Consider the following 22,523-nt stretch of genomic DNA (forward strand, 5'->3'; position numbering starts at 1 on the left):
AGCCCCAGCTGCTCTGGACACCCTGTGCCAGGGCCTGCCCACCCTCCCAGCCAGCAATTCCTTCCCAGTATTGGACCCTCAGACCGGGCCGCGTGTTCCCGCGGGCTGCCGGGCCATCCCACAGTTCCCCCTCCTAAATCCGGGATAATCGGGAATCCTGTCCTCGCGGGCGGGGCGGGGCCTGGCGTGTCACGTGATGCGCGCTGCCGCCTGCCATTGGCCGGAAGCGCCGCCCCGGAAGCGCGGGGCCGTTCCGGTGCGGACGCAGGTGGGTGCGGAGCGCCGGGAGCACCGGGAGCAGGGAATGATCCCTTCCCCACATCCCGCCTCACCCTGCTCCCCGCCCCGCCCCGCCCGCGCCTGCCCGGCCGCGCCGGCAGCCGGGGGCTCACGGGGCTGCGGCGGCCCCAGCCGCCCTCGGAGAGCAGAACGGCAACGCCTGACATTAGCCCGCCTCCTCGGCTCGCTCGTCCTTTGTGGAAAACGGGGAAAACCCGGCGGGGTTTACCCTCGTGGCGTTTTCCGGGCGCTGGGAACAGAGGCGTGCCGTGCCGAGGGCTGCCCGTCAGTGAGCGGCACCGCCTGCCGCGGGACGCCACCTGCCTGCCCACCTCCTCACCCCTCTTTCCCCCTGTCTCCTTTCTCTTCCTCGCTGACCAGCTGGCGGAGCGTCGCCAAGTCGCCGAAGGCATTCATCAGGGCGGGGCTTCACGCTGATCCCAGGGATCGCTGGTGCATCAGGCGGAGGTAGGGAGGTTTTTTTTTGGGCAGGAATCTTGACGCGAAGCGGCTCCAGAGGCAACACAGCACGTGCTGTTTCACTGGGAGGGAGCATGGAGGGGCAGGACACAGGGAATGGCTGCCACTGCCGGAGGGCAGGGACAGATGGGATATTGGGAACCAGGAATTGCTGGCTGGGAGGGTGGGCAGGCCCTGGATCCCTGGCAGTGTCCAAGGCCAGGCTGGACAGGGCTTGGAGCACCCTGGGACAGTGGAAGGTGTCCCTGCCCATGGCAGGGGATGGGAGGGGATGAGCTTTAAATGTCCCTGCCCATGGCAGGGGATAGAAGGAAATGATTTTGAAGCTCTCTTGTGACCCATATAATTTTGTAATTCTGTAATGATGCTACGGCCTGAGGTGTTCCCTCCAGCCACTTTATTCAGCTGGTGGATGAATCCACATTTTGCTAGAATTTTAATATTTAGGAAGTTCTGGTGGGGACACTATCTGAAATATTTTTTTAGTAAGTTTAGAGAATTAACTCACTTGTGTTACGTCTCGATATAAGATTCTTCTCAGTCCTCAGAGAGTAGATTTAAACTGTATTTGAAGCAGCCAGAACAGAACCTGGAAGCAGTCAACTGGAAATTCATACTCTGTTTTTTCACAGGACTAAAAATCTTCATGATAACATAAAATATAAAGCAAAACTGGTCCCTAGTGAGGCGTGCACATCTGCCTCTTCATTCTCCATCTTGGAAAGCTTTTGTTTTGCTTCTTGGTGTGGGAATTGAGATGTCAGCAGCCTAGAGAGGGGGACTGTGAAGGGCAAAGTTGTGTGGCAGCAGAGTGTGTCTAATATATTGCTTGTCAGCACTGGCAGGGACAGGTCTAGCCATAATTAACTGCTTCCTCTCCCAGCTGGACCTCTCTGCCTCCTTCCTTTTCTTTTCTGCTTTTTTTTTCAGCGTAGAGCCCAAGGTATGAATTTTGAGGACTTGTGGGGTTTCAGAGAGTGGGCATGGTTCATTTTCTAATAGTTAATTGTATGGGGTTAGTGTGGGATCAAGTGAGGGCAGCAGGAAAAAAGTAACCCATATGCTAATTCTCTCAAATTCTCATTGGAATTTTTTCTCCCTTTCCCACTATCCTGCACTTCAGTGGTAGCAACCCATTGGATGGGTTGGCTTTCTTCTGTCTAATTTCTCCTTAAATAAAAATGGATTGAGCAAAACAACCCCTTTGGACTCTTAATGCAGCAGAAACTGGGCTGATATTGGCAGCTTGCTGCTTAAACTCTTTTTGTGTGATTTAAGCAAAAACTCATCTTTCCTGAATTTCATTTCCTTATTTTCATCTGTAGGAGTGCTGAACTAATAGCAAATTGGTTTGGGTTTTTTGTTAAAATGGCAGGAATGTTTCCTTTGTTGGAGGCTTTACAACATTGGAACACACAGCATTTTTGAAACCTTAGCAGCTACTTTATAATTAAAGAATAATCTATATTTGAATATCAGATACGGGTTTTATTTACTATGTAAGTACTGTTTTTCTCAGCTGGTGGCATACAAATGCTGCCACCCCAAGCTGTTTCCCCCCCACCACCGTCTCTGTCCCAGCACAGGAGGGAGCCATGGTGTGCATTCCCTGCATCGTGATCCCTGTTCTGCTCTGGGTCTACAAGAAGTTTGTGGAGCCCTACATCTACCCCATGATCGCCCCCTTCATCAAGCGTGTCTGGCCCAAGAAGGCCGTGCAGGAGCCACCGGGCACCAAGCAGGGGCCAGGAGGCAGCACCGGGGACCCTCAGGGACCTGCAGCCGCCAAAAGAGACCAGGAGGATGGCTCTGGAAGCCATAAGGTAAGATTAATTCACCCAGCCAAGCGGGGAAGGTCGGGGATGAGCCACCCAGTGGTAGCTCAGGAGGGTGAACAGTTGGGTGTGTTTGCAGATATTTTGGTGGCTACTTTCTTGGAAACAGCAATTACCACTACTGTGCCAGGTAGGAGTAGTTGCTTCAAGACGTATTTAGTATAATAGTTGCTTCTTCTGGTCCTGGAGGAAGAGGAATTGGGCCTGTATCCTGAAACAGCTTAATTAATTATTTTTTTAACAACTGGCAGAGGCAACGCAACACCACCTTTTTCTTCTTTTTTTCAGAGAAGAAAAAAGTCAAATGTTTGGCAAATCACAACAGATGTATGAAGCAGAAATTAAAAACAGCCCCTCCCTTCAGCCAGCTGTGCCACTCATAATGGGGGAAGATGCTTAGTGCATATAAATTATGCTTTTATTATTTATCTTCTATCACAATGCAAAGACTTTGTAAATGTTGTTGCTGCCCTCATTCCTCTCTTCCCTCTGAATCAATATTTGTAAATCTACACAGACAGCACCACATTTGGTTCTTGCTCCGTATTTCTTCATAGATCTTTACTGGCCTTGCTTCTAAAAACCATTTTTGTCACCAGCTGTTCCTGTTTTAGTTGTGAAGTTCTAATTTGACATCTCATTAATGATGCTGTTTTTTGTTTGCAGTCTGAAAGCAATGGCATTGCAAATGGAAGTGCTGCAAAGAGATCCACTGCAGTATATGACAAGAAAATGGCTTAAAGGAGTTAATTCCTAAGGATTTTATTCCCTCCTGTACAGTATGAACTGCTAATATTCCTCTCATTTTGAGACTTTTTTCTTTGCACATTTTAGCTGAATAAAAAACTTAACTGCTTGCAGGACAGAGTCTCTTTTGCCACTAAAATGGCAGCTGGTGCATTTCTTTATGTAAAATATTTGAAAGCTGATGTTCTTGTATTTTTCTCGCTGGAACTACTTTCCATCTGCCATCTGTCTGGTGTGAGTAGACTTTAGGTTAAATAACATAAGAATTAATCTGTCTATGAAAGGTAAATGTATCTTAGCATCTTGATGTCACCAAATGCTAGTGAAGTACTTGATGCTTTCACCTCAAAGGCTTTTTCTGTTCTTGGTGAAGAACTGTGGACTGCATTGTGACAGCAAAAGCTCATAAATTATCAATGAAGAATTTAACTTTTTCATGTCAAATCTATGGATGAGCTAAAGGAGTTATGCTACATACAAAATTTACTTAGCTTACTAAAAGCAGAAATTCTTGATGTGATACTTCCCTTAATTATTTTCCCTGAAATATTATGCCTTTTTTTCTCCTGAGGCATGATGCAAGAGAATGTTGCTTTATGTGCTGTTGTAGTGATTTATAATGGCGCAGTTCTGGCTTTAAAAAAAAAAAATACCCAACATCCAACTAACACCTCTTTATCATGCTTGTGGAATTTCATTATAATAAATCGGGATTTTACTTAAAAATAAGTCGCTTCATGCAATTATTACACAGAATCGTGGAATTCTTAAGTGTTCAGAGCTATAAACACTTCAAGTGGTAACAAAATCTTTGAAAACCTGGAGACAGGCCCCATGCAGAAGGAGGTCCTAAAATAACTGAGTTCATGATAAAGTGAACTGGGCAAACTTTGCCTCTTCCTGGGAAGATGGATTCTGCTGCTGACTTGCATCCCAGCTATGAAGGGTTTTAAGTGTCCCTGTGCTTAGTAAGGAATAAAAGTGGTAATTCCTGCTTTTTCATTTCTGACAAATCAGAGTGCTCTTTGAAAGATTCAACATGAAACTATCCCAGCAGTTCTGATTGTTCTTTATGATTTGATTTCCCTAAAATCCTCCCCCAGGCAGGACTAAAAATGCACCTTTTTATACAGGCAGTCCCTGAACTGTCACCGTGGCCCCGTGTTATTCTTGTGACCGTGATTTCTCTCAGCAGTTAATTAATTACTCTGGTATCTAATTTTGCCCAGTGCCCCTGGTGAGGTGCTCCATTTCCTGGCAGTTTGATCAGACCTGGCGTGAGTTGCTTTGGAGCGCTCACAGATGTGCCCCTGCAGCCACAGCCATGACTTTGCAGTGAGCTCAGGCACAGACACCTCCCTGTCAGACCCTGAATAATGCTGTTTGCTCTTCCTTAAGGAGCAACTCTGTTCAGATCTGAGTTTGGAATTGCTGTTTAACCAGCTCTTGCCTCATCTTTGGAACATAACCCCCCGTCGGATCAGTGTATCACAGCTTCTTCTGAGATCACTGAATCCTGGGATCATTTAAGGTTGGAAAAGACCACTGAGTCCAACCTGTGACCAATCCCCACCTTGTCACCAGCCCGGAGCACTGAGTGCCACATCCAGTCATTCTGTGGACACCTCCAGGGATGGGCACTCCAACACCTCCCTGGGCAGCCCCTTCTGATTCGTGAGCACCCTTTCCATGGGAAATTCCTGCTGCTGCCCACCCTGAGGCCGTTCCCTCTCCTCCTGTCCCTGTTCCCAGCCTGACATCCCCCGGCTGTCCCCTCCTGTCAGGAGCTGTGCAGAGCCACAAGGTCCCCCCTGAGCCTCCTTTTCTCCAGGCTGAGCCCCTTTCCAGCTCCCTCAGCTGCTCCTGGGGCTCCAGCCCCTTCCCAGCTCCGTTCCCTGCCCTGGACACACTCCAACCCCTCCGTGTCTCTCTTGTCATGAAGGGCCCAAAACTGGATACAGGAATGGAGATGCCTCAGTCATGCCCAGTCCAATCTGCAATTCTGCAGCCAAACAAGAATACATGTTCTGACATCCTGAGCATTGCTGAAGAGATTGTCCCTTCCATGCTGTTTTAATATGCTGGGCATCTCATAAACAGGCCAGAGTTTTAGAGTATATCCACCTCTAAATAGCTGGGAACACAACAAAAAGTAGAGCAAGAGCTTTACTGGGGCTCCTTTAATTGGTAAATGTATTCAGTCAATATATGAAGTCTACGTGATTAATTTTTTTTCGTTATTTACGATATTATTACAGAAGAAAATACATTGAACAATAGCACAGAAAATAAAGTGTATGGTAAATTAGACTGCAGGTTCCACCAGGCTTCCAGCTGTGTGCCAGCACCATATTTAAACATCAGGCCTTCTGAAAAAACTGCAAAAACAAAAACAGGCAAGTAAGATTACATGTTTATGGTCTCTGGAATGGTGTTACACTGCTTTTATTAGCTGCATTAAACCCTAAAGGGAGCAATCTACATCACAAAACTTTCTGCATGGGGCACTTCCCTAGAAGTCCTGTCAGGAGATTTTTGTTATAACTCTTCTGCCCCTATTCTTTTTCAAGAATAGGTCAATAATCCTGTTGAGTTGTGAATAGTTAAATAAAAATTGAGTGAAAGCAAAGACCCAAGTCTGGGCCAGAGTGCATGAGATCATCTGCTGGGATGCAAAGGAGTGCACAAAGCCTTAAGAAAAACAAGCAGGCAGAAATTTAAAAAATCCTCATGTGACAGAATAATATTGATCAAGTGAGTTGAATTTAACTGAGAAAATTCCCATGTGCTCGTTACTCCCTAAAAACAAGATTTACAAAAGGTTTAGGCCACATGGACATCTGCCAGAATTTCCTAGACCAAGTAGCAGCTTCATTTACACTGATGTCTTTTAGAAAATTTCAGATTTGGCATCTTTAGGGGACCAAAGTACTGCAAATCTAGTCCCAAGTTCTCCTGCATTAAACCTGTCTGGCTTCCTTTGAATACTATTGAGGAAAGATCAACAAATCAATATTTGGAAAAAAACCGCATTCAAATCAACTAATTCAAGTATGTTTTCTTAATGAGAAGGTCTTAATGAGCTGTGATACCTTCTGTGTGTTGGTTTGCACAAATTGCTGGATGCCAAGAAGTTAGCTGAAAAACACATTTTTAAAAATGCAAGTATAAGCCAAAAATTCTTAAATAAAATGAATTCATTTTATGTTGCTGATTATTTTGATGGCCTGATCCTGAAAGGAAAGGAAATTCTGGCATGTTAAACTGCACATGATCAGCTGCTAAGAATGTCTAACCTGAAAATAAATTCTGATCTAATGACAGGAGCACATTATGCTGTTATTACCCAGATGAAGCAATCATGTCCCAGCTGAATTCTGGGAGCTGCTGGACATGCTGCTGAGATTCAGTCCTTTGAGTAATTCCTTCATGATTTCTGTACAATGGAGAACATTATTGCTGAAAGAACAGTGGCTTCAGAGGCTGCAGGTGAAGGAAATGAAGAGAAATTTAATTTACACTTAGGTTAACTAAAATCTTCAGTGAGCAATAACGGTTTCATTAAACTGCCTAAGACATAAAAGAAGGGATTATCTTCTCTGTGCAGTTTTCTGATTGTTAGAGCAATGCTTGATGAACCAAATCATATTTTAGTTGTAACAGACTGCCATTATTCCTGTTTTCAGTGAGCTTGGCTGCAGTAATTTAATTGAAAATGTCTAGAAGGCCATGTTAGCTGTGGTGATTCTTTTGCGTTAGAAATGCTTTTGGATAGCAGTGCTGTATCTCCCTTTCACTGTTGTTTTAGAATCACTGTGTGGTTTGAGTTGGATGGGGCCTTAAATCTCATCCTGTTGCATGGGCAGGGACAACTTCCACCAGCCAGGGTTGCTCCAAGCCCTGCCCAACCTGGCCTAGGGATGACAGTGAAACATAAATTGACGTGTTGTGAATAGGTGCGTTTATACGCCCACAGGCGTAGCAATGCTTGTTTTTGGCACAGGATTGCTCTACGAAACCTTTATTTTTTGGCACACTGTTTCATAGCCGTGCTGTTGACCTCGCAGCACCTCTGTGGCTGCAGCCATTCCCATCTGAGGCCAAGCCCCAGAGCAGGCCTGCTGCTGTAACGTGGCAATGTTTACCCAGGGCTACACCCCACTGGTGCTGTTTGCAGACCTGCTGTCGGCATGCACAGCCCAGGGACAGGGATGAGCAAGAGCCCGGCTGGGGATTTGCTGTCACACACCAAGAGGAATGTGGGAGTTGAAATAAACAGGGCAGGAGATCGTACTCCTCTAAAATGCCTTTATTAAAAAGTGACCAGCTCGGGTGGGGGCCCGACGGGTCGCACGCACGCCGCCGCTGCTTCCCGGAGTGGCACGGAGAAGGAGAAATGCAGCTTTATCCGCTTTGCACACAGGCAGAGCCAGGGATTCCGTCCTCACGGGAGCGGCAGGATTCCACAGTCCGACTCACAGTCAGGGGTCCTCATACTAGCCAATGGCTCTGTGATTAGAGTGAGACATTAGAAGGTTCCTGCAGAAACTGGGATTAATTGCTCACCCTTTACAGTGGTTGGAGTCCTTCAATTTCATTGTGGCTCGCTGTTTTAGGGGTTTTTGGTGTTGAATTCGACGCCTTCCTCCATTTCCATACTGCTTCTGGTGTCACTTGCTGAGAGCCATTTTCTAGGAAGCAGCGACAGTGAAACCCAACCCGACAGAAAGAGAATTTCTAACAGGAGATGAGCAATGAATGATCATCAGGAGATAAACAAGGGGTAATTAACAAGGGATGAACAAGGAGTAATTAACAAGGGATGAACAAGGAGTAATTAACAATTCCTTAGCAACCTGTCATAATGTAACACTTCATAACCTTTGAGAAATAAACAATTTTTTACTCATAACACTGCTGATGGCACAAAGCCCAATTGGGAAGTTACCCTTGGAGAAGCAATGATTTAAAGCAGCACAAGGCCTGGTAAATCCTCCTGTCCTCACACATTCACTGTTTGTCCCATTTTCTGGGCTTACCTCATGTCCCACTGGAAATGTGGGACGCAGAGTAGATAATCAGAATGAATCAAAAATAGTTTGGGTTGGAAGGGACCTTAAACCTCATCCAGTCCCATCCCCTGCCATGGGCAGGACACCTTCCACTGTTCCAGGCGGCTCCAAGCCCATCCAGCCTGGCCTGGGACACTGCCAGGGATGCAGGGGCAGCCCCAGCTGCTCTGGGCACCCTGTGCCAGGGCCTGCCCACCCTCCCAGCCAGCAATTCCTGGTTCCCAATATCCCATCTGTGCCTGCCCTCTGGCAGTGGCAGCCACTGCCTGTGTGCTGTCCCTGCATGCCTTGTCCCCAGTCCCTCTGCAGCTCTCCTGGAGCCCCTTGAGGCCCTGGCAGGGGCTCTGAGCTCTCCCTGGAGCCTTCTCTTGTGCAGCTGCACAGCCCCAGCTGTGCCAGGCTGGCTCCAGAGCAGAGGGGCTCCAGCCCTGGCAGCAGCTCCGTGGCCTCCTCTGGGCTGGCTCCAGCAGCTCCACGTCCTTGTGCTGTTGGAGCCAGGGCTGGGGCAGCTCTGCAGGTGGGGTCTCAGCTGAGCCCAGGGCCAGAGGGGCAGAATCCCTTCCCCTGCCCTGCTGCCCACGCTGGGGATCAGCCCAGGGCAGGGGGGTTATCATGGCCGCCCCGCCCGTCAAGAACTACAACTCCCGTGGTGCCCTGCGCGCCGCCCCGCACGGGCTTCGCGCACGCGCAGCGGGGCCGCGCCGGCGACGTGGAGGCGGGCGGGGACCGTGAGGGGCCGTGAGGGGACCGGGAGCGGCACGGGCCGAGGCACCCAGCCACCGACCTCGCAGCCGACCTCGGGCCCAGGGCACCGACGGTAAGCGCGGCCTCGGCGGTGTCTCCAAGGGGCATGGGCGACGGGTGGACCCGGCGGCCGCCGGCTCCCAGAGGGGCCCCTGAGATCCCCCGGTTGCCCCGACGTCACCGTCCCCTCGTGGCGCGGGCCTGTGTCGCGATAGATGGAGCGATGCCTTGCGTAATTCGACACTGGCGCTGCGGAGAGTTGCCGGGGCACCGGCCCCCGCCGTGTCCCCGTCCGGGCCAGGGCATCTCCCTCACAGGGTTCCCCGGTTGTACCTGTCTCCCTTCGGGATCCGGGAATCGATCCCGCGCTGGGTCCCCTGGATGTCCTTGTGTCCCTTAGAGATCCAGGGATCCCTGCCAGGGTTCCCAGAATGTGTCTCTGTCCCTTTACCCAGTCCTTGAGTGCTCCCTTACAGGGATCCTGTGATCCCTCAGGGTCCCTGGAATGTCCCTGTGTCCCTTTAAATGCGCCCAGGACTGGAAAGCCAGAGATTTATACCTGTATTTTTCTTATGTGCTCTTAATGATATTTATTGTTCATGGCTAGATGATAAATTGATTTATTTTTCCATCTGGCTCTTGAGAAGCAGAGGCTTTTCTATTCCTCTGCAGCATCTCAGATCTCCTGGGGCTCGCTCTGCCTTCTCACTCCTACCACACAGTATTCATACTTATGAATGATCATATTTATCAAAAGTGAGGCATATTTTAGTTAAAAATTGAACTGGTATCTCACCTTAGTTGCCAGGCTTTGCATTACCTCATATGCCTTCATGTCAAGCGTTGTTTGTTTATTTATTTATTCTTTTTAATCTCCTGTGCTGGAAAGCTCAGGGAGTTCATGGGGCCATAATCTAATTTTTTCCCTCTCCTATGCCGAGGGATAACATGCTGGGCTGCTGTTCTAATCATTGTGGGTATTTGCAGAAGTAAGTAAGTTGTTGATATTTCCGTCCTGGATCACTTTTGGAGTGCAGGGGAGTGGAAAGAGGCTCCTGGGTGGCTGGGTCCTGTGTCCCAATGCAGGGTTGTGTAACCCCACATTGTGTCAATTCCCAACTGACAGACGTTCGAGGTGCTCCAGCTGGGTCGACTAGAAAACTGCCATTTCTCCGTGGATTGCCAGGAGCTTGGGAGGGCCTCCTGCTCTCATTTCCATGGGCTGTTTTCTCTTTCCACTGCTGCTGCATCAGCAGAGGCCCATGGACAGCGCGGAGAATGATGGACCCAGCTCAGCACTGTCACCTGGCTGGAGCATCCCTCAGCTCCTCCTCTTACAGTCCTGTGCTGATGTTTTACTAGCAGAGCTTCTAATCCATCATATTTCGTGCTAAATCAGTAAAAAAAGTACTTGTAGCAAATTACTGCTAAACTCAGAAGGATCTGGTGCTTCCTGCCAGTGATTTTATCAGATTAAGAGGAAGATTTGGAGATCATAGAATTCCAGACTGGTTTGGGTGGGAAAGGACATTAAGGATCATCCTGTTCCAGCCCCTGCCATGGGCAGGGACACCTTCCACTGTCCCAGGGTGCTCCAAGCCCCATCCAGCCTGGCCTAGGACAGTTCCAGGGATCCAGGGGCAGCCACAGCTGCTCTGGGCACCCTGGGCCAGGGCCTGCCCACCCTCACAGCCAGCAATTCCTCCCCACTATCTAATCCAAATCTGCTCTCTGGCATTTTCTGACATTCAGTGTTTTTAAGACCTTAAGATGTTTTTAACATGCTGATGACTGACAAAAGTCACTAAAAGCAAGAAATCCTGTTTGGTGGCTGCTGAATTGATGTCACATTAGACAATGAATGATTTTAACAGTACTTTTCAAAGTGTATTCTCTAGAGTGGAAAATCTTGAAGTAATGCCACACCCTGGCAAGTATAACTGAATTTGCAGGAGATCCTGAAGATAGGTGATATAAATCATGATGTGTAAAATAGTATAAAATTATTACATATACAGAGCAGATTTTTCTTTCTGCATGACATCCTTTTTTATGTAGTTGGTTCTTCAGCTGTGAGAAACTTCAAAAGCAGAGCCAAATAATCCTGTTGCAAAAATAGGGTTAATGCCCAAACTGTGGAAGAGCACAGATACCAAAATAGTTGTATAAACTTTTACATACAGCAAAATACACCAATATTGAAACAAATGCAGGCCTTTTAATGAACATCTGAGCATCTCTTTGAAGCTTAAATGGTGTTTGAATTATCTTTTTGAAACATCACTTTGGCCTTTAGACAGGTGTTACTTAAGTCTGATAGTGAAATAGGGAGGAAATACTAGTGTGTAACAGTAATCTTAACATCCCTTCCATATAGAAGCTACTTGGTTTACTAAATCAATCTATGTTTAGTTTGACTTGTGTCATATCCAATCCACCTGTCCATTTCAATTATGGTAGAAACAATGAATTACTATAAATTGATTTTTTAGGTAGGTATACCAAGGGTTTAAAAAAAAAGACATAGGAAAGGGACAAAGTCATCAAAGCATTGTCATATTGAACAAAATTTCCAGCACTATAATCTATCACAGATTATCAGGGAGTTGGTGTAAAACTCTTTTTGAAAACTATTGCTGTATTTTGGTAATAAAAGTTTCTTTTTGGCCACTGGAAGAAGGTAATGTCAAACCAGCAATGCTGGTTCTGATGTGCTGTCTGTTCTTAATCTGTGAGGGCAGCTCTCAGTATGGGTTGGGTGCATTCTTGATTTGTCTTTATTTTTAAGCTCCATATCCCTTTGATACTCTTGTTTAAAGTTCAGTTTGTTTTTCACATTTTATAGTTCCAGCACACCTGTCCTGGCTAGGAGCAGGAATCTTACTGGTGAGAGCAAACAAAACCTGTACAGAAATACTTGCCCACTGCAGAGAGTGGAGATAGTATTTGAATTTTCACTTCTCGAAACTTTTGAAAAATGCGTTACTTACCTGTAATAGTTTTGTAACAGGTGTTTTACACAGAAATTACAAGGTGTGCTTGACCCAGCCTTCTTCCCTTCTCACAGTGTTTACTAATTGGATTAAAGAATTTATTTCTGCATGTACTCCAAAAAACACTAGCTGTGTTTGAGTGCTGACCTTTTCTTGGGGTGTTGGAATGTAAGAGCAAGGATAGAGGTACCTTTCTTCGTAATTAATTTTTTTCATAATTGCCTCCACACAGCCTCTCCTCCCCTCTGTGACAGGATGTTTTTGTAAAACTGATACTGTCATTCTGCTCTCAGATTGGTAGGCTTGGTGCAGTATTTATTTCTTAACTTATTATGTAGGAATTTCAACAGAAAAGTGATCTTTATAGCTTTTGTACCTTTAAATTTTGTTAACTTTTGCTAAATTTTATATATAGAGAGGCTTTTGAACCTTCAGGGAGATTTGCCCTCAAGTATCATGTTTTAATATGGGAATGTGACTGCCTGCACTAAAAATGAACAAAACTGAGGACTCTCTAATTGATCTTGTGGGATTTTGTACTAATGGACTAGTTTATGCAACTAGAACAATATGTTCTGTTGCATAAATTACTTTGTTTTTAAATTGGACAAAGAAGTCCTTAAAGGCTCTAAATGCTTATTTACCTGTAAAAGTTGAATAGGAGCTCTCTGAACTTCTTAACAGAAAGGTGTTTCACACGCAGGATTCAGCAAAAGCTTCCTCAAGAGGTTTGGCATGTACCTGCTGCCCTGCCCTGACATGGTGACTGAGAGGATAGAGGACAAAAAGCTTCATATAGATTAGCTGTGTCACTAATGGGTGTGTGCTAATGGAAAGGCCAATACGTGATGGGTGGAAATATGATAATTTTGTGGTCTAGTTTGCCACAAGCCTGTATTTGCTTATTTGTGTTCGAGGCTATCATGTAACTTTTTAATATTTTTAGAGCACTCTGTATTAAAATTTTCTGTTATGAGGTGAAAGGTTGGACTGGCATTTTTGCGTAAATTATTTTTGATCTCTTGTAACTTTAGAGAAAAACAACTTGAGCAAGGTGTTTTTATCCTCCTGTGCGTCAGTAGATCCAGTTCAGGACACAGCTTTGAAGGCAGCCTGTGAAGGTGACTGGTAGTTCACTTGAAGTAAGGTATTCTGAGATTAGTAAGTGGGCATCTGCTTAACAAAATTATTAGATATGATCATCAGAAATTAGCAGAGTGGATCACCAGTAACCTGGAGGTTAGAGATTATAGAGTGTATGAAAATACGTTAGTTTTCTGAGATGGTGCTAAGAAACACGATTAGTGCATCTCAGTCTCATTTATAGAATTTAGGTTTTCATTTTTCTGTCATCTTCTTTTAGAACACTTCATTAAAATGAGACAAACTGTGTAGGGTGAGCTGTCAAAGACAATAGCATCCCTTGTTGAGCAGTTTGGGGAAGCACCACAACATCCGGGCTCACTCACATCTGAATTCTTCTGCTTGAAATACTCTGCCTCACCATGAAGGTTATGAGAAATCCCTTCTTCAGCTGTGAGTAGAACGAATGTCCTGTAGGTGGGACATGAAGGAAGCAGATGGTGCTCTTCAGAATTAGGCTTTTATCGATGACTGACTCCCACAAAAATGTTGTGGAAAAGGAACTGGAGCAGAAAACACAGCATCATCACTCATTTTTTCAGCTGCTTGCTTTCCCTGTGAGAGGCCTTCTTTGCCTGCAGTGAATCTATTGAGTTTGATCACTTCTGCTACGTGCAAGACTCTTCAGGCTTCAGCGGAACCCAGAAGGACCATTCTGATGTCACTTCACTGCTCCTCAATTCAGGCTCTTGCTGTGGTAGGGGAAGGCACTAGAACAGAGCCGGAGAACCGAAAGAGATGCTGTGTTTGTTCATCCAGCTGAGTAAACAGTGAGTAAGTCAGATAATTTATGTTGAGAGCTGCCTAAAGACCTTAAGATGGTTTTTTTTTTGGTATGGTTCTTGTTCTTAGGCATTGTGGGGACCACTTCATAATTCTGTTGCATTTCTTACTGCCACCCAAAAGTGCTCCTGTCCTGATGGGCTGAGGTTTACAGGAAGACACTTTGGTACCTGGTGAATAGTTAGTGTGCTGGGCTACTGCAAAGACAGGTTAGAGAGTTGTATCATGATCCCTGACAGTAGCCATCAAACTTGGCAGTGTTTGAGAAATAGTGGGTAGAGGAGAAACAGAGGATTATTAAAAAAGCTATGAGAGATGGTGTTGGCGCCCCAGCTGCAAAGATAGACCCCGTCATTGTCAACCAGGTTCTCTGAAAGAGCACTTATTTTGTGTTTGTCACAAAAGCAGCTTGCCTGTCTGCTACTTCTCATAAAACTGGTTTTTTTTTGTGGTTTTGGTGTTTTTTGTTTTTTGTTTTTTTTTTCTGGGAGGGAGGGGATTTGGTATGTATCTTTTTCAGCATGCAAAACAAAAAGGGGTGGGTAAAGGGAACTGAGGAAAGGAGAGCAACGAGTGATTGCCAAAAAGGCATTAGAAAAGGGGAGGAAAATTACAAATCAGTGTAAAGTGAGCAGAAACAGTCTTTCCTGTGTAACTCGTTAACTTAAAAACAGTAGGAAGCTTTTCTAATTGGTCATGAAGAATGTGTTTATTCCATTCTGAAATCTCCCAGGCTGCTTGGTTGTGGCTAACTGGTGTATCAGAGAAGGTGAATTTTTAATAGTGATTTGATACTGTTGAAGATTGCTAGGCATTAATAGCTGGAATATTCTGACTCATTAACATGCATCAAAACCAAAGGCTATTTCAATGCTCTTTTCTGATTTAAAATGGCAAAAATTCCTAAAGTCTGAGGATTGTAAAGGTTTTTTTTTTCCTGAAGATCCCTTTTACTGGCATGAATTGTTATTGCCAGGTATTTCTGCATCATTAGTTTTGCTTAGCAAAATCTTACCAATTTAATTAGTAAACCCAAAATTCTTACAGTTTTGGACCTCTTTGTATGAAAATTAGTGAGTGGTCTCTGAGTATGAAGGAAGTATTTGCACAACTGCTTTTTGTCTTTGTAGAAAGATAGAATCTCATTTCTTGGGGTTTTTTTTTTTCAGACTTTTTAACAGCACCAAATCTTCCCCAAAACAATTCCCCAAGCAGGTAAATAAACACTTAACGTGCCTGGAAAACTGTAAAGTTGCTCAGAGAAATTGTGGCTGACCCCTCTGTGGAAGTGTTCCAGGCCAGGCTGGATGAGGCTTGGAGCAATCAGGCATAGTGGAAGGTATCGCTGCCCATGGAAGGGGTAGAATGGGATGGCCTTTAAAGATCCCTTCCAAAACAAACCATTCTGTGAATCTGTGAAATATTGCTGTAACACAAGTGAGTAGTCAGAATTAAAATATATTGTGCAGACAGTAAAATTCTGATGTTGGAGTTGAACAATACATACTGTTAATCTAACTTCTGTGTTTTCTGTTGTATGGAGAATTATGTGTAAATATATTGCAGTAGTCTCATACCTCTGTGGCAAGATTTAGCTTAGGATTTTGTGGGATGTTTTAATGTCTCCTGGGTGAAAGATGGTCTGAAACCTGCTTATCTTGGATACAAATAGGAATCAGCCAAAAACCTCAGTGCAGTGCTTTGGTAATACTGAATGAGCAGCATTACATCTCATGTTCTCATCTTTACAATGATTGTGGCTCCTTTGCTTAGAAAGAAAACAATGGTCATTTGCTTTAGTTCATAAAGCTGCAAACTATGAAGGTAACCAAAGTCCTGCTATGTATAGAAATTAAATTTTTGTTAGGTTTTAAAACGTTTTCAGTATTTTCATGTAGTTGTGTTAAAGACTCAATCTAGTGACCAGATCTCAGATGGCACTGTAAAATCGTGTGCATGACCATCTCAAATTCTTACACTTTAAAGCAGTTATTTAAAAAAAATCCCACAGCTATAGGTAATCTACGTTATTCAAGATGTCTGCAGACTAAGTCAGATGATCATGGCAAGAGTAGTTTTGGAAGGGGGCAGCTGGCTGTACTGGACAGATAAAATTCCAACATTAGCAATTAAGTTGTGAGACCAGTAGGAGAAATAATCCTGAAAGGAACTCTAATTACTTGTCTAAACCTTTTAAAATAGGAGATATATAGAAGGTGACAAATTTTTCCCAAGTTCAACAGTACACATCTGTACCTTGAGTTACACTTAGGAGCTTGAACATGGCATCTATGTATTGCTGAATTGCTTTTAACTTTCTTTCAGAGGAAAAATTATAGTCTTGTAAGCCTTGTTAATAATTAATACTAAAATCTTCTAGAAGAAACAGTAAACTTGGGATTTATACCTACCCCTAGCAATTTGAGATTGGAATGAGTCCTGATGTGCAAAAAAACTCCCTTGTGTTGCTCTAAAACCTCTACTGCTTCATCATGGAGCCAAGTTCTGGGACTAAACAGATGCTGGATTTAATAGAGAATGACACTTGCAGACCAGACTATGGTTCTTTGGGGGTGTAATAATACTGAGTTAAACTAAATGAGTTGCATTTATTTATTTAGCGTATTTCAAGGAAAAGGCAATCAGATTTCATTGGTAATTTACTGCTAGAGTAAGGACTGAATTACCTGGAGTGAAAGGGAATTTCCTGTGATTTGGTGTTTGTTGGGGCTGTCCCACTTCACCATGTTTAACCTTGTTTCTTGCAGTTTCTTTGGGATCCCCTGGAGCAGCCTTTCTGTGCAGTGGGGGCTGTTATGAAATTCAAGTGCAGGAAAAATCATGGATAAATAAATAAATGTTTTAAATACTGCTTAAATCATACCGTTGTAAATCTGTTCCAAGTACTGATGAACCTTTTATATTTTCCAGTGACTTGAACCTCTACTGTCTTAACCAGCATGCAGGCACAGAGGCAGTGCCTCTTATACAGAAGCAGTGTGGACATTTAAGTGGTTACATGTTTTATTTGAGTGATCTTTCCAGCTAAAGGCTGAAAAGAAATTTCTAAAAGAAATACTTGATAGCATGTTTGGAAATGATTTAAGGTGGTGACTGCCATTTAATTTAATATTATTTAGTAGCAGCTGAATTGGAAATGAGTTTGTGATCATGACTAGCATGTAATCAGCTAAGTTTAAAGCATTGGGGTTAATCTGTTACTATTGTTAAAATGCCTAGAAATTAAATGTTGATTTTTTTTTCCTATTTAAATTATTTTTAGACATTTTTCGTGTAGGATATTCATGAACTCTGAAGGAGAGACTTGTTTCCTGGGTGACTTGAAGGCTGGAGTTCCTCAGAAATGTCTTGTTTATGTAAAGCAGGGCCTGTGGTTCAGACTGTGGGAACTGAAGGTGCTCAGGCTGCGTCATGAAGTCATTGCACAGCACTTCATCAAGCTTTGGGATAAGACAAGTTCCTGATTGAAGGAGTTAGCTTTGTGTGTCAGTAAGCGTAGTCATCTACAGGAAGGATCAGCAGAACTTGCTGAGATTCTTAATTCGGAAGGGTGTAGTGAGTGTAATGTACTTAGGAGACGAAAGAAACCACCAGGGCTATAAGAGAGAGAAAAAAATCTGTATGTTTGTTTGATTGCTCCAAGATTTTTTGGTTCTTGAATGAGTGGAAATTAAAGCTTTCCAAGTCTCCTTATCTGCAAACTACTGTCTGGTATTTAAAGCTCAAGCAAGCAGGATTATTTTGATATTTGGATGGCTTGGTATTTATTTCATTTAGAGGAGAAAATAATCAGCCCAGTGCCTTATTTTTCTGTTGCTTTTGGGAAGGTTTGTGGGATGAAAAATGTTCTCTGCACTTTGGAGGGAGCCAGCTGGGCATTAGGGCAGGAGGGCTCACAAGGGGCTCCACAGCTGTCATGTTGCTTGGGAGCATGGCTGTGGAGCTGGGCGCATTGCACGTTCTTGGGCACTGTGATTTGACACTGACTCTGAAAACAGACAATAAAATTTTGCTAAGACTTGCTGTTAAAGCCGTCTTTGTTTTGGATTTTGTCTTAATGGTATTGAACCTGCTGGCATGTCATAGGAAATCTGGAAAGCAAGCATGACTTCTTTTCAAGAATTAGCTTGAAACCTGTTCCAGTTGCTATCATATTTCTGGGAAAGTGGTTTATATGTGGGGGACTTTGGGAGCTTCAGGGAGCTGTTAGAGTAGCTTGTAAATGGAGAATTGGGTGACTCATCTTAGGAGAACAGGCTGAGGGTTTTGGGTACTGCCAGTGCTCTGGCATGGAGAACTCAAGAGTTCCAGGTGAAGGTGGAGGCATTTGAAGGCAGGGCTACATCTGCCTCTTGGTTCTCTTCACCATTAGTTGTTAGTCTTGGAGCAAGTGAGTTGGAAAACATGAGCAGAGAACGGGAACTTGAAGCAGAGACTAGGCTTGTTTTTTCTCCAAGAAATAAAGGTATAAATGTAGGGTCTTTAAGTAATTTAAAGGCACAGGGATGGGTCTTGTGTCAAAATATAGGTCCAGGGCCAATAGTTGGTAGTTGAACATGTTGCAAACATGTCAGGTTGAATGGGACTTAGAGTGACCTGGTCCACTTCAAGGTGTCCCTGCCTGTAGAGTCTCCTCCAAATAAAATTTATAAAATAATCACCAATTTCCTTTTTTTCTTTTTTTCTCTCTCTTTTTCTCTCTTTTTTCTTTTCTTTTTTTTTTTTTTAGGATTTAATGTTTTAAAGATCTCTTTATTACTTAATATATTTTATATTCTGCCATATGACTGTGCTGGCTCTTTGTTGTTTCTGACATATTTGGGTTCTTTGCAGTTGCTCTAAATCTCAATTATGAATTCTTCAGAAAACTTCCACAATGGCTGCTAATTTTGCAGCTTTTTGTTGCATCTACTGTTCGTTTTTAATAACCTTTCTTCATATTTACACAGTTCTTTATTAATATGAATTGCTCTTAGAAGTGTCTTTTCTGGAAGTAGTTGCTTCTTCGAAGTTGATGAGTTTAAGAGTGTATAGTATCAGTATAGTCGTGATTCTTGTATCTGATATCTTGTATCTGACACTTCACATCTGTATCTTTTTAGAAACCAAGGGAAAAATTGCTGCTGGGTAGTAGCTTACATCTTCTGATACAGCTGTGCCTGTTCTTATGTCTTATGCCAGCTCAGGAGTGAGTATTTAGGTTACAGTACATGTTGCACAACACTTTATCTTGACGGTGATGCCTTTTTTCATACAAACTTTTAAACCAATCAGTCACGCTTATTTTGTCTCAAAAGGTAGAAGTTTGGGATCATACCTGGCACGTAGTCGATAGCATTGTGGTGGTTTTCTTAGTTAATTAAATTCTTTATAAAGATGAGAAGCAGCATAAAGAATTTAAAGCTTCTCATTCTTCGTACAGATCGAGTACGACACATATAGTAAAAGGGTTTGGAGTGCAAGCTTCTGCAGTGTTCCATCAAAAAGCAGTTGTATTTCTGATGTGTTCATTTTATGGCTTTTTCCCATTGAAGTAGTTGCCTGGAAGGAACCACGTTATTTTACAGAGGTTAGGAGATTCACATATGGTCAGTAGTACCTTTGCTTACTTGATAAAAGCATGAAAAGAGCTGTGCTTACTTTGGAATATCTGTGCATGCTCAGTTCGAAAACATATTTCTGAATTAAAATTGTGAATTCTTTGTAGTTTTCCCCACTGCTAGCAGCCTTGTCACTGATATAACTGTGAAGCAGTGTTTTTGCTGAGTATAATGTATTAAATACAAGTGAGATGATGACTGAAGAAATAGCACAGAAACTTTTATCTTTCTTGACCAAAGATGTTATAGTCCAAAGTTTGTTTACAGGAAATCTTTCTAATATATTCCTATGCACCTGATTCCTGCATCTCAGTAATTTTTCAAGGAGGTGACCTAAGGCTTTACTAGTGGCTAACTCATGATCTGCATATTCCTTATTTGTGCAAAAGAGTTAAAATATTTCTTTCTTCTTTTTTTTTCCTCAAAGAAATGAAAATTTAGAAAAGCATTTGCCAAATAAAGAAGATGGGAGCAAATAGCAGCAGCATCAGTGAGCTTCCAGAAAATGAGTACTTACAGAAACTGTCAGGATCAGAGCCCATCTCTGAGAACGATCCATTCTGGAATCAGCTTCTGTCTTTTAGCTTCACCACTCCAACAAACAGGTAAGAGGGTGTTGAAGAGCTGGCTTTGATAATATGTTTATAGAAGTGACCAGTCTGAAAGCAAATGAGTGGTTATGTTAATTATTCCTGTTTTAGGTAGCAGAGGAATAAATGCCTGTGTAAAATAGGCTGTTGTTTCTAAGTTTGGAAGCGTTTTCCTTTACCTCTTCCATTCCTGTGGGTTTCTTCTTCATAATAGCTGTAATTGCTATTCATTCTCCTGGTAAAGATCAGAAATAGGGTCTGTAGTGTTGGGGGAACCTTTTTTCCATGTTGTTTTAGGAAGCTTTCTTTTCCTTTGGTATAGCCTTTGGCTTGACTGGATTTGCTGAAGATTCCAATATTTGATGTTTCCTCTCAATTTAGAGTGAATTGTACTTCTTGCATGATTTAATTGTAAGTTAGGTTTTGAGTTGCTTAGTCTGTATGGCTTTTTTTCACCCTCTTTGCATCTTAAAAAGAAATTTGGTGTGTATTGTCCATAAAAATATTTTCTAAATACCTAAAATTCAAGCTTTGAATGCCTTTTCATTCCAGAAAGTGGTGTGGGTATAAATAAAATCAGTATTTTTTAGAGGATCCATAGCACATCTCCAGAAGTAGAGAATTTAAGTTCTTGTAACTTCTATTAATCCAACTCCATTGCTAAATTCCTTGGCATGTGTGTTGATTATCAGTCTTACAAGAACAATCTGATTTTAATACCTTCAGCTGTTACTTAAACTACTTCTACAGTTTTCAGCATAAAACTGTTGCTTCTCTGTAAGTGAAAGTTTAGGCAACTAGAATGGAAAAAATGGTTAAGGTAAATAACTAGGAAGCATTTACCAGGTGCTATTTTTGTAAGGAGTGAGGAGGAGGAAGTATTTTGGCTTCTGCCTGGAGAGAATAGCTAGAGGTTAGGAAGAAGGGAGAGTGTTGTGGAGGGCTGTAACGCTGGTACGGAATTGGGAGTGTGCGAACGAGCGGTTGTGTTTCCTCTAAGATCCCTGAAGACAAGAATTATTTACAGCCTACCCACGACTAATAAGATTGACAGTATTCTAAGAACTTACATAATACTCTGTTGTTTGGGTTAATAATAATTACATATAAAACCCCACCAATTTATTTTGGTTGTTCTATTTTCCTTCGTTCCCCCATGAAAGTTAAGGAGTTTTTGTTATCTTGTTTTGCATCTTTTTTATGCCTGTTTCATGAAATTGAGATCCAGTGTAGAGTAAATTTGCTAAAAAAACCCCAAATCAACAAAGCAAAAACCTAACCAAACAAAAAAACCTCAAGCAAGAAGCATAATTAAAAAGACAAGCAGTACAATAAAATGATCCAAATGCAGGTTGAAAGCTTTAATTAGCTGAACACCAGATGGTGCTCTTGCCTGGGAGCTAGAGAAGAAATATTTTTAGAGATATCTTTTCTGTAGCTTACTATTGGAAGGAGAAATTTCCCATTTAGTTGCATCTACCTGAGACAACCACTGGCAAGTGAAATGGGACTATGCTGGCTGCACAGCACCCTCAGTATTTGTCTATATCGGATAACCTTGCCTGCAGGAATGGAACAATGGAAGTCAATGTCAATTTCTGAGATTGAAATCTTCCAAATTGCCAAGTTAGCTCTTTTTTAAATGAGGCTTAAGTGCCAGGAGCAAGATGCTTGTTTGTGATTTGTGGAAGGGAGCCAGTTTTCACCTGTTGTACAGGACAGAGTTTTGCAGTTTTCTTTTCTTTTAAATTCACTTCTTCTGGTTGTCTGCTGTGAATTAGTGACTGTTTGCAAGTGTTATTGGGAGCTGTATAAGTGTTTTATGTTGTTTTTTTCTGGAGACAGTTGGTGATACTTCAGAGCAAAAGATTTATTTCCTGAAGTTTTTGCAAAGGTGGGACTGATGTGATCCCCAGGGAGAAGAGAGCTGTCTTCTTTGGGTGCTACTATGGACATAATTCTGTTCTACATATGTCAGTAGTATAGGGCAGGGGTCAGAGAAAAGCATTAGAAGAGAACATGTTAGAAAAGTTCATCTTGGTGGGAAAAGCAATCAGCCAAACCCAAATTATCCAAGCAAAAACCAGCAAAGTGGGGAAGTGGTGGGGCTGGGGTAGATTTACTCCTTTCACAGATGCCCAGGAAATTTCCCTCGTTGTCAAGAAGCATTGGCCATAGCAAGGAAACAGTATCTGCAGGGAAGGATTCCAAAGGAAATCTGAATCAGTGTGTGTAA

General features: G+C 43.1%; 2 protein-coding genes across 13 annotated transcripts in view; both read left to right on the top strand.

The window, feature by feature from the left end:
- The first annotated feature begins 233 nt into the window (after positions 1-233).
- CZH18orf32 (chromosome Z C18orf32 homolog) lies at positions 234-3,742 on the top strand. 3 transcript variants are annotated; one of them, XM_068175801.1, is made up of 3 exons: positions 234-268; positions 661-747; positions 2,346-3,742. In XM_068175801.1, exon 3 carries the CDS (start codon positions 2,355-2,357, stop codon positions 2,757-2,759), a length of 405 nt encoding a protein of 134 aa, XP_068031902.1. In that variant the 5' UTR covers positions 234-268; positions 661-747; positions 2,346-2,354; the 3' UTR covers positions 2,760-3,742. The 3 variants fall into 3 exon arrangements, with proteins under 3 accessions (XP_068031902.1, XP_068031900.1, XP_068031901.1); XM_068175799.1 differs by lacking the exon at positions 234-268 and having other exon boundaries at positions 613-747; positions 2,341-3,742; XM_068175800.1 differs by lacking the exons at positions 234-268; positions 661-747 and adding an exon at positions 1,288-1,441 and having other exon boundaries at positions 2,341-3,742.
- A 5,356-nt stretch (positions 3,743-9,098) lies between these two features.
- Positions 9,099-22,523, top strand: part of DYM (dymeclin) — a 210,710-nt gene continuing 197,285 nt past the window's right edge. For all 10 annotated transcript variants that reach the window (XM_068177388.1, XM_068177390.1, XM_068177393.1 and 7 more), the window contains exons 1-2: positions 9,099-9,230; positions 20,125-20,302. In XM_068177388.1, coding sequence (XP_068033489.1) covers positions 20,163-20,302 — 140 coding nt within the window. In that variant the 5' untranslated portion in view covers positions 9,099-9,230; positions 20,125-20,162. The remainder of the gene's footprint in view (positions 9,231-20,124; positions 20,303-22,523) is intronic.

Source organism: Anomalospiza imberbis, chromosome Z (genome assembly GCF_031753505.1).
Source record: "Anomalospiza imberbis isolate Cuckoo-Finch-1a 21T00152 chromosome Z, ASM3175350v1, whole genome shotgun sequence".
In the NCBI taxonomy this organism is placed as follows: Eukaryota; Metazoa; Chordata; class Aves; order Passeriformes; family Viduidae; genus Anomalospiza; species Anomalospiza imberbis.

Bases quoted from the DNA above. Each gene is read 5' to 3' on its own strand.
- CZH18orf32 (XM_068175801.1), top strand. From the start codon at position 2,355: ATGGTGTGCATTCCCTGCATCGTGATCCCTGTTCTGCTCTGGGTCTAC.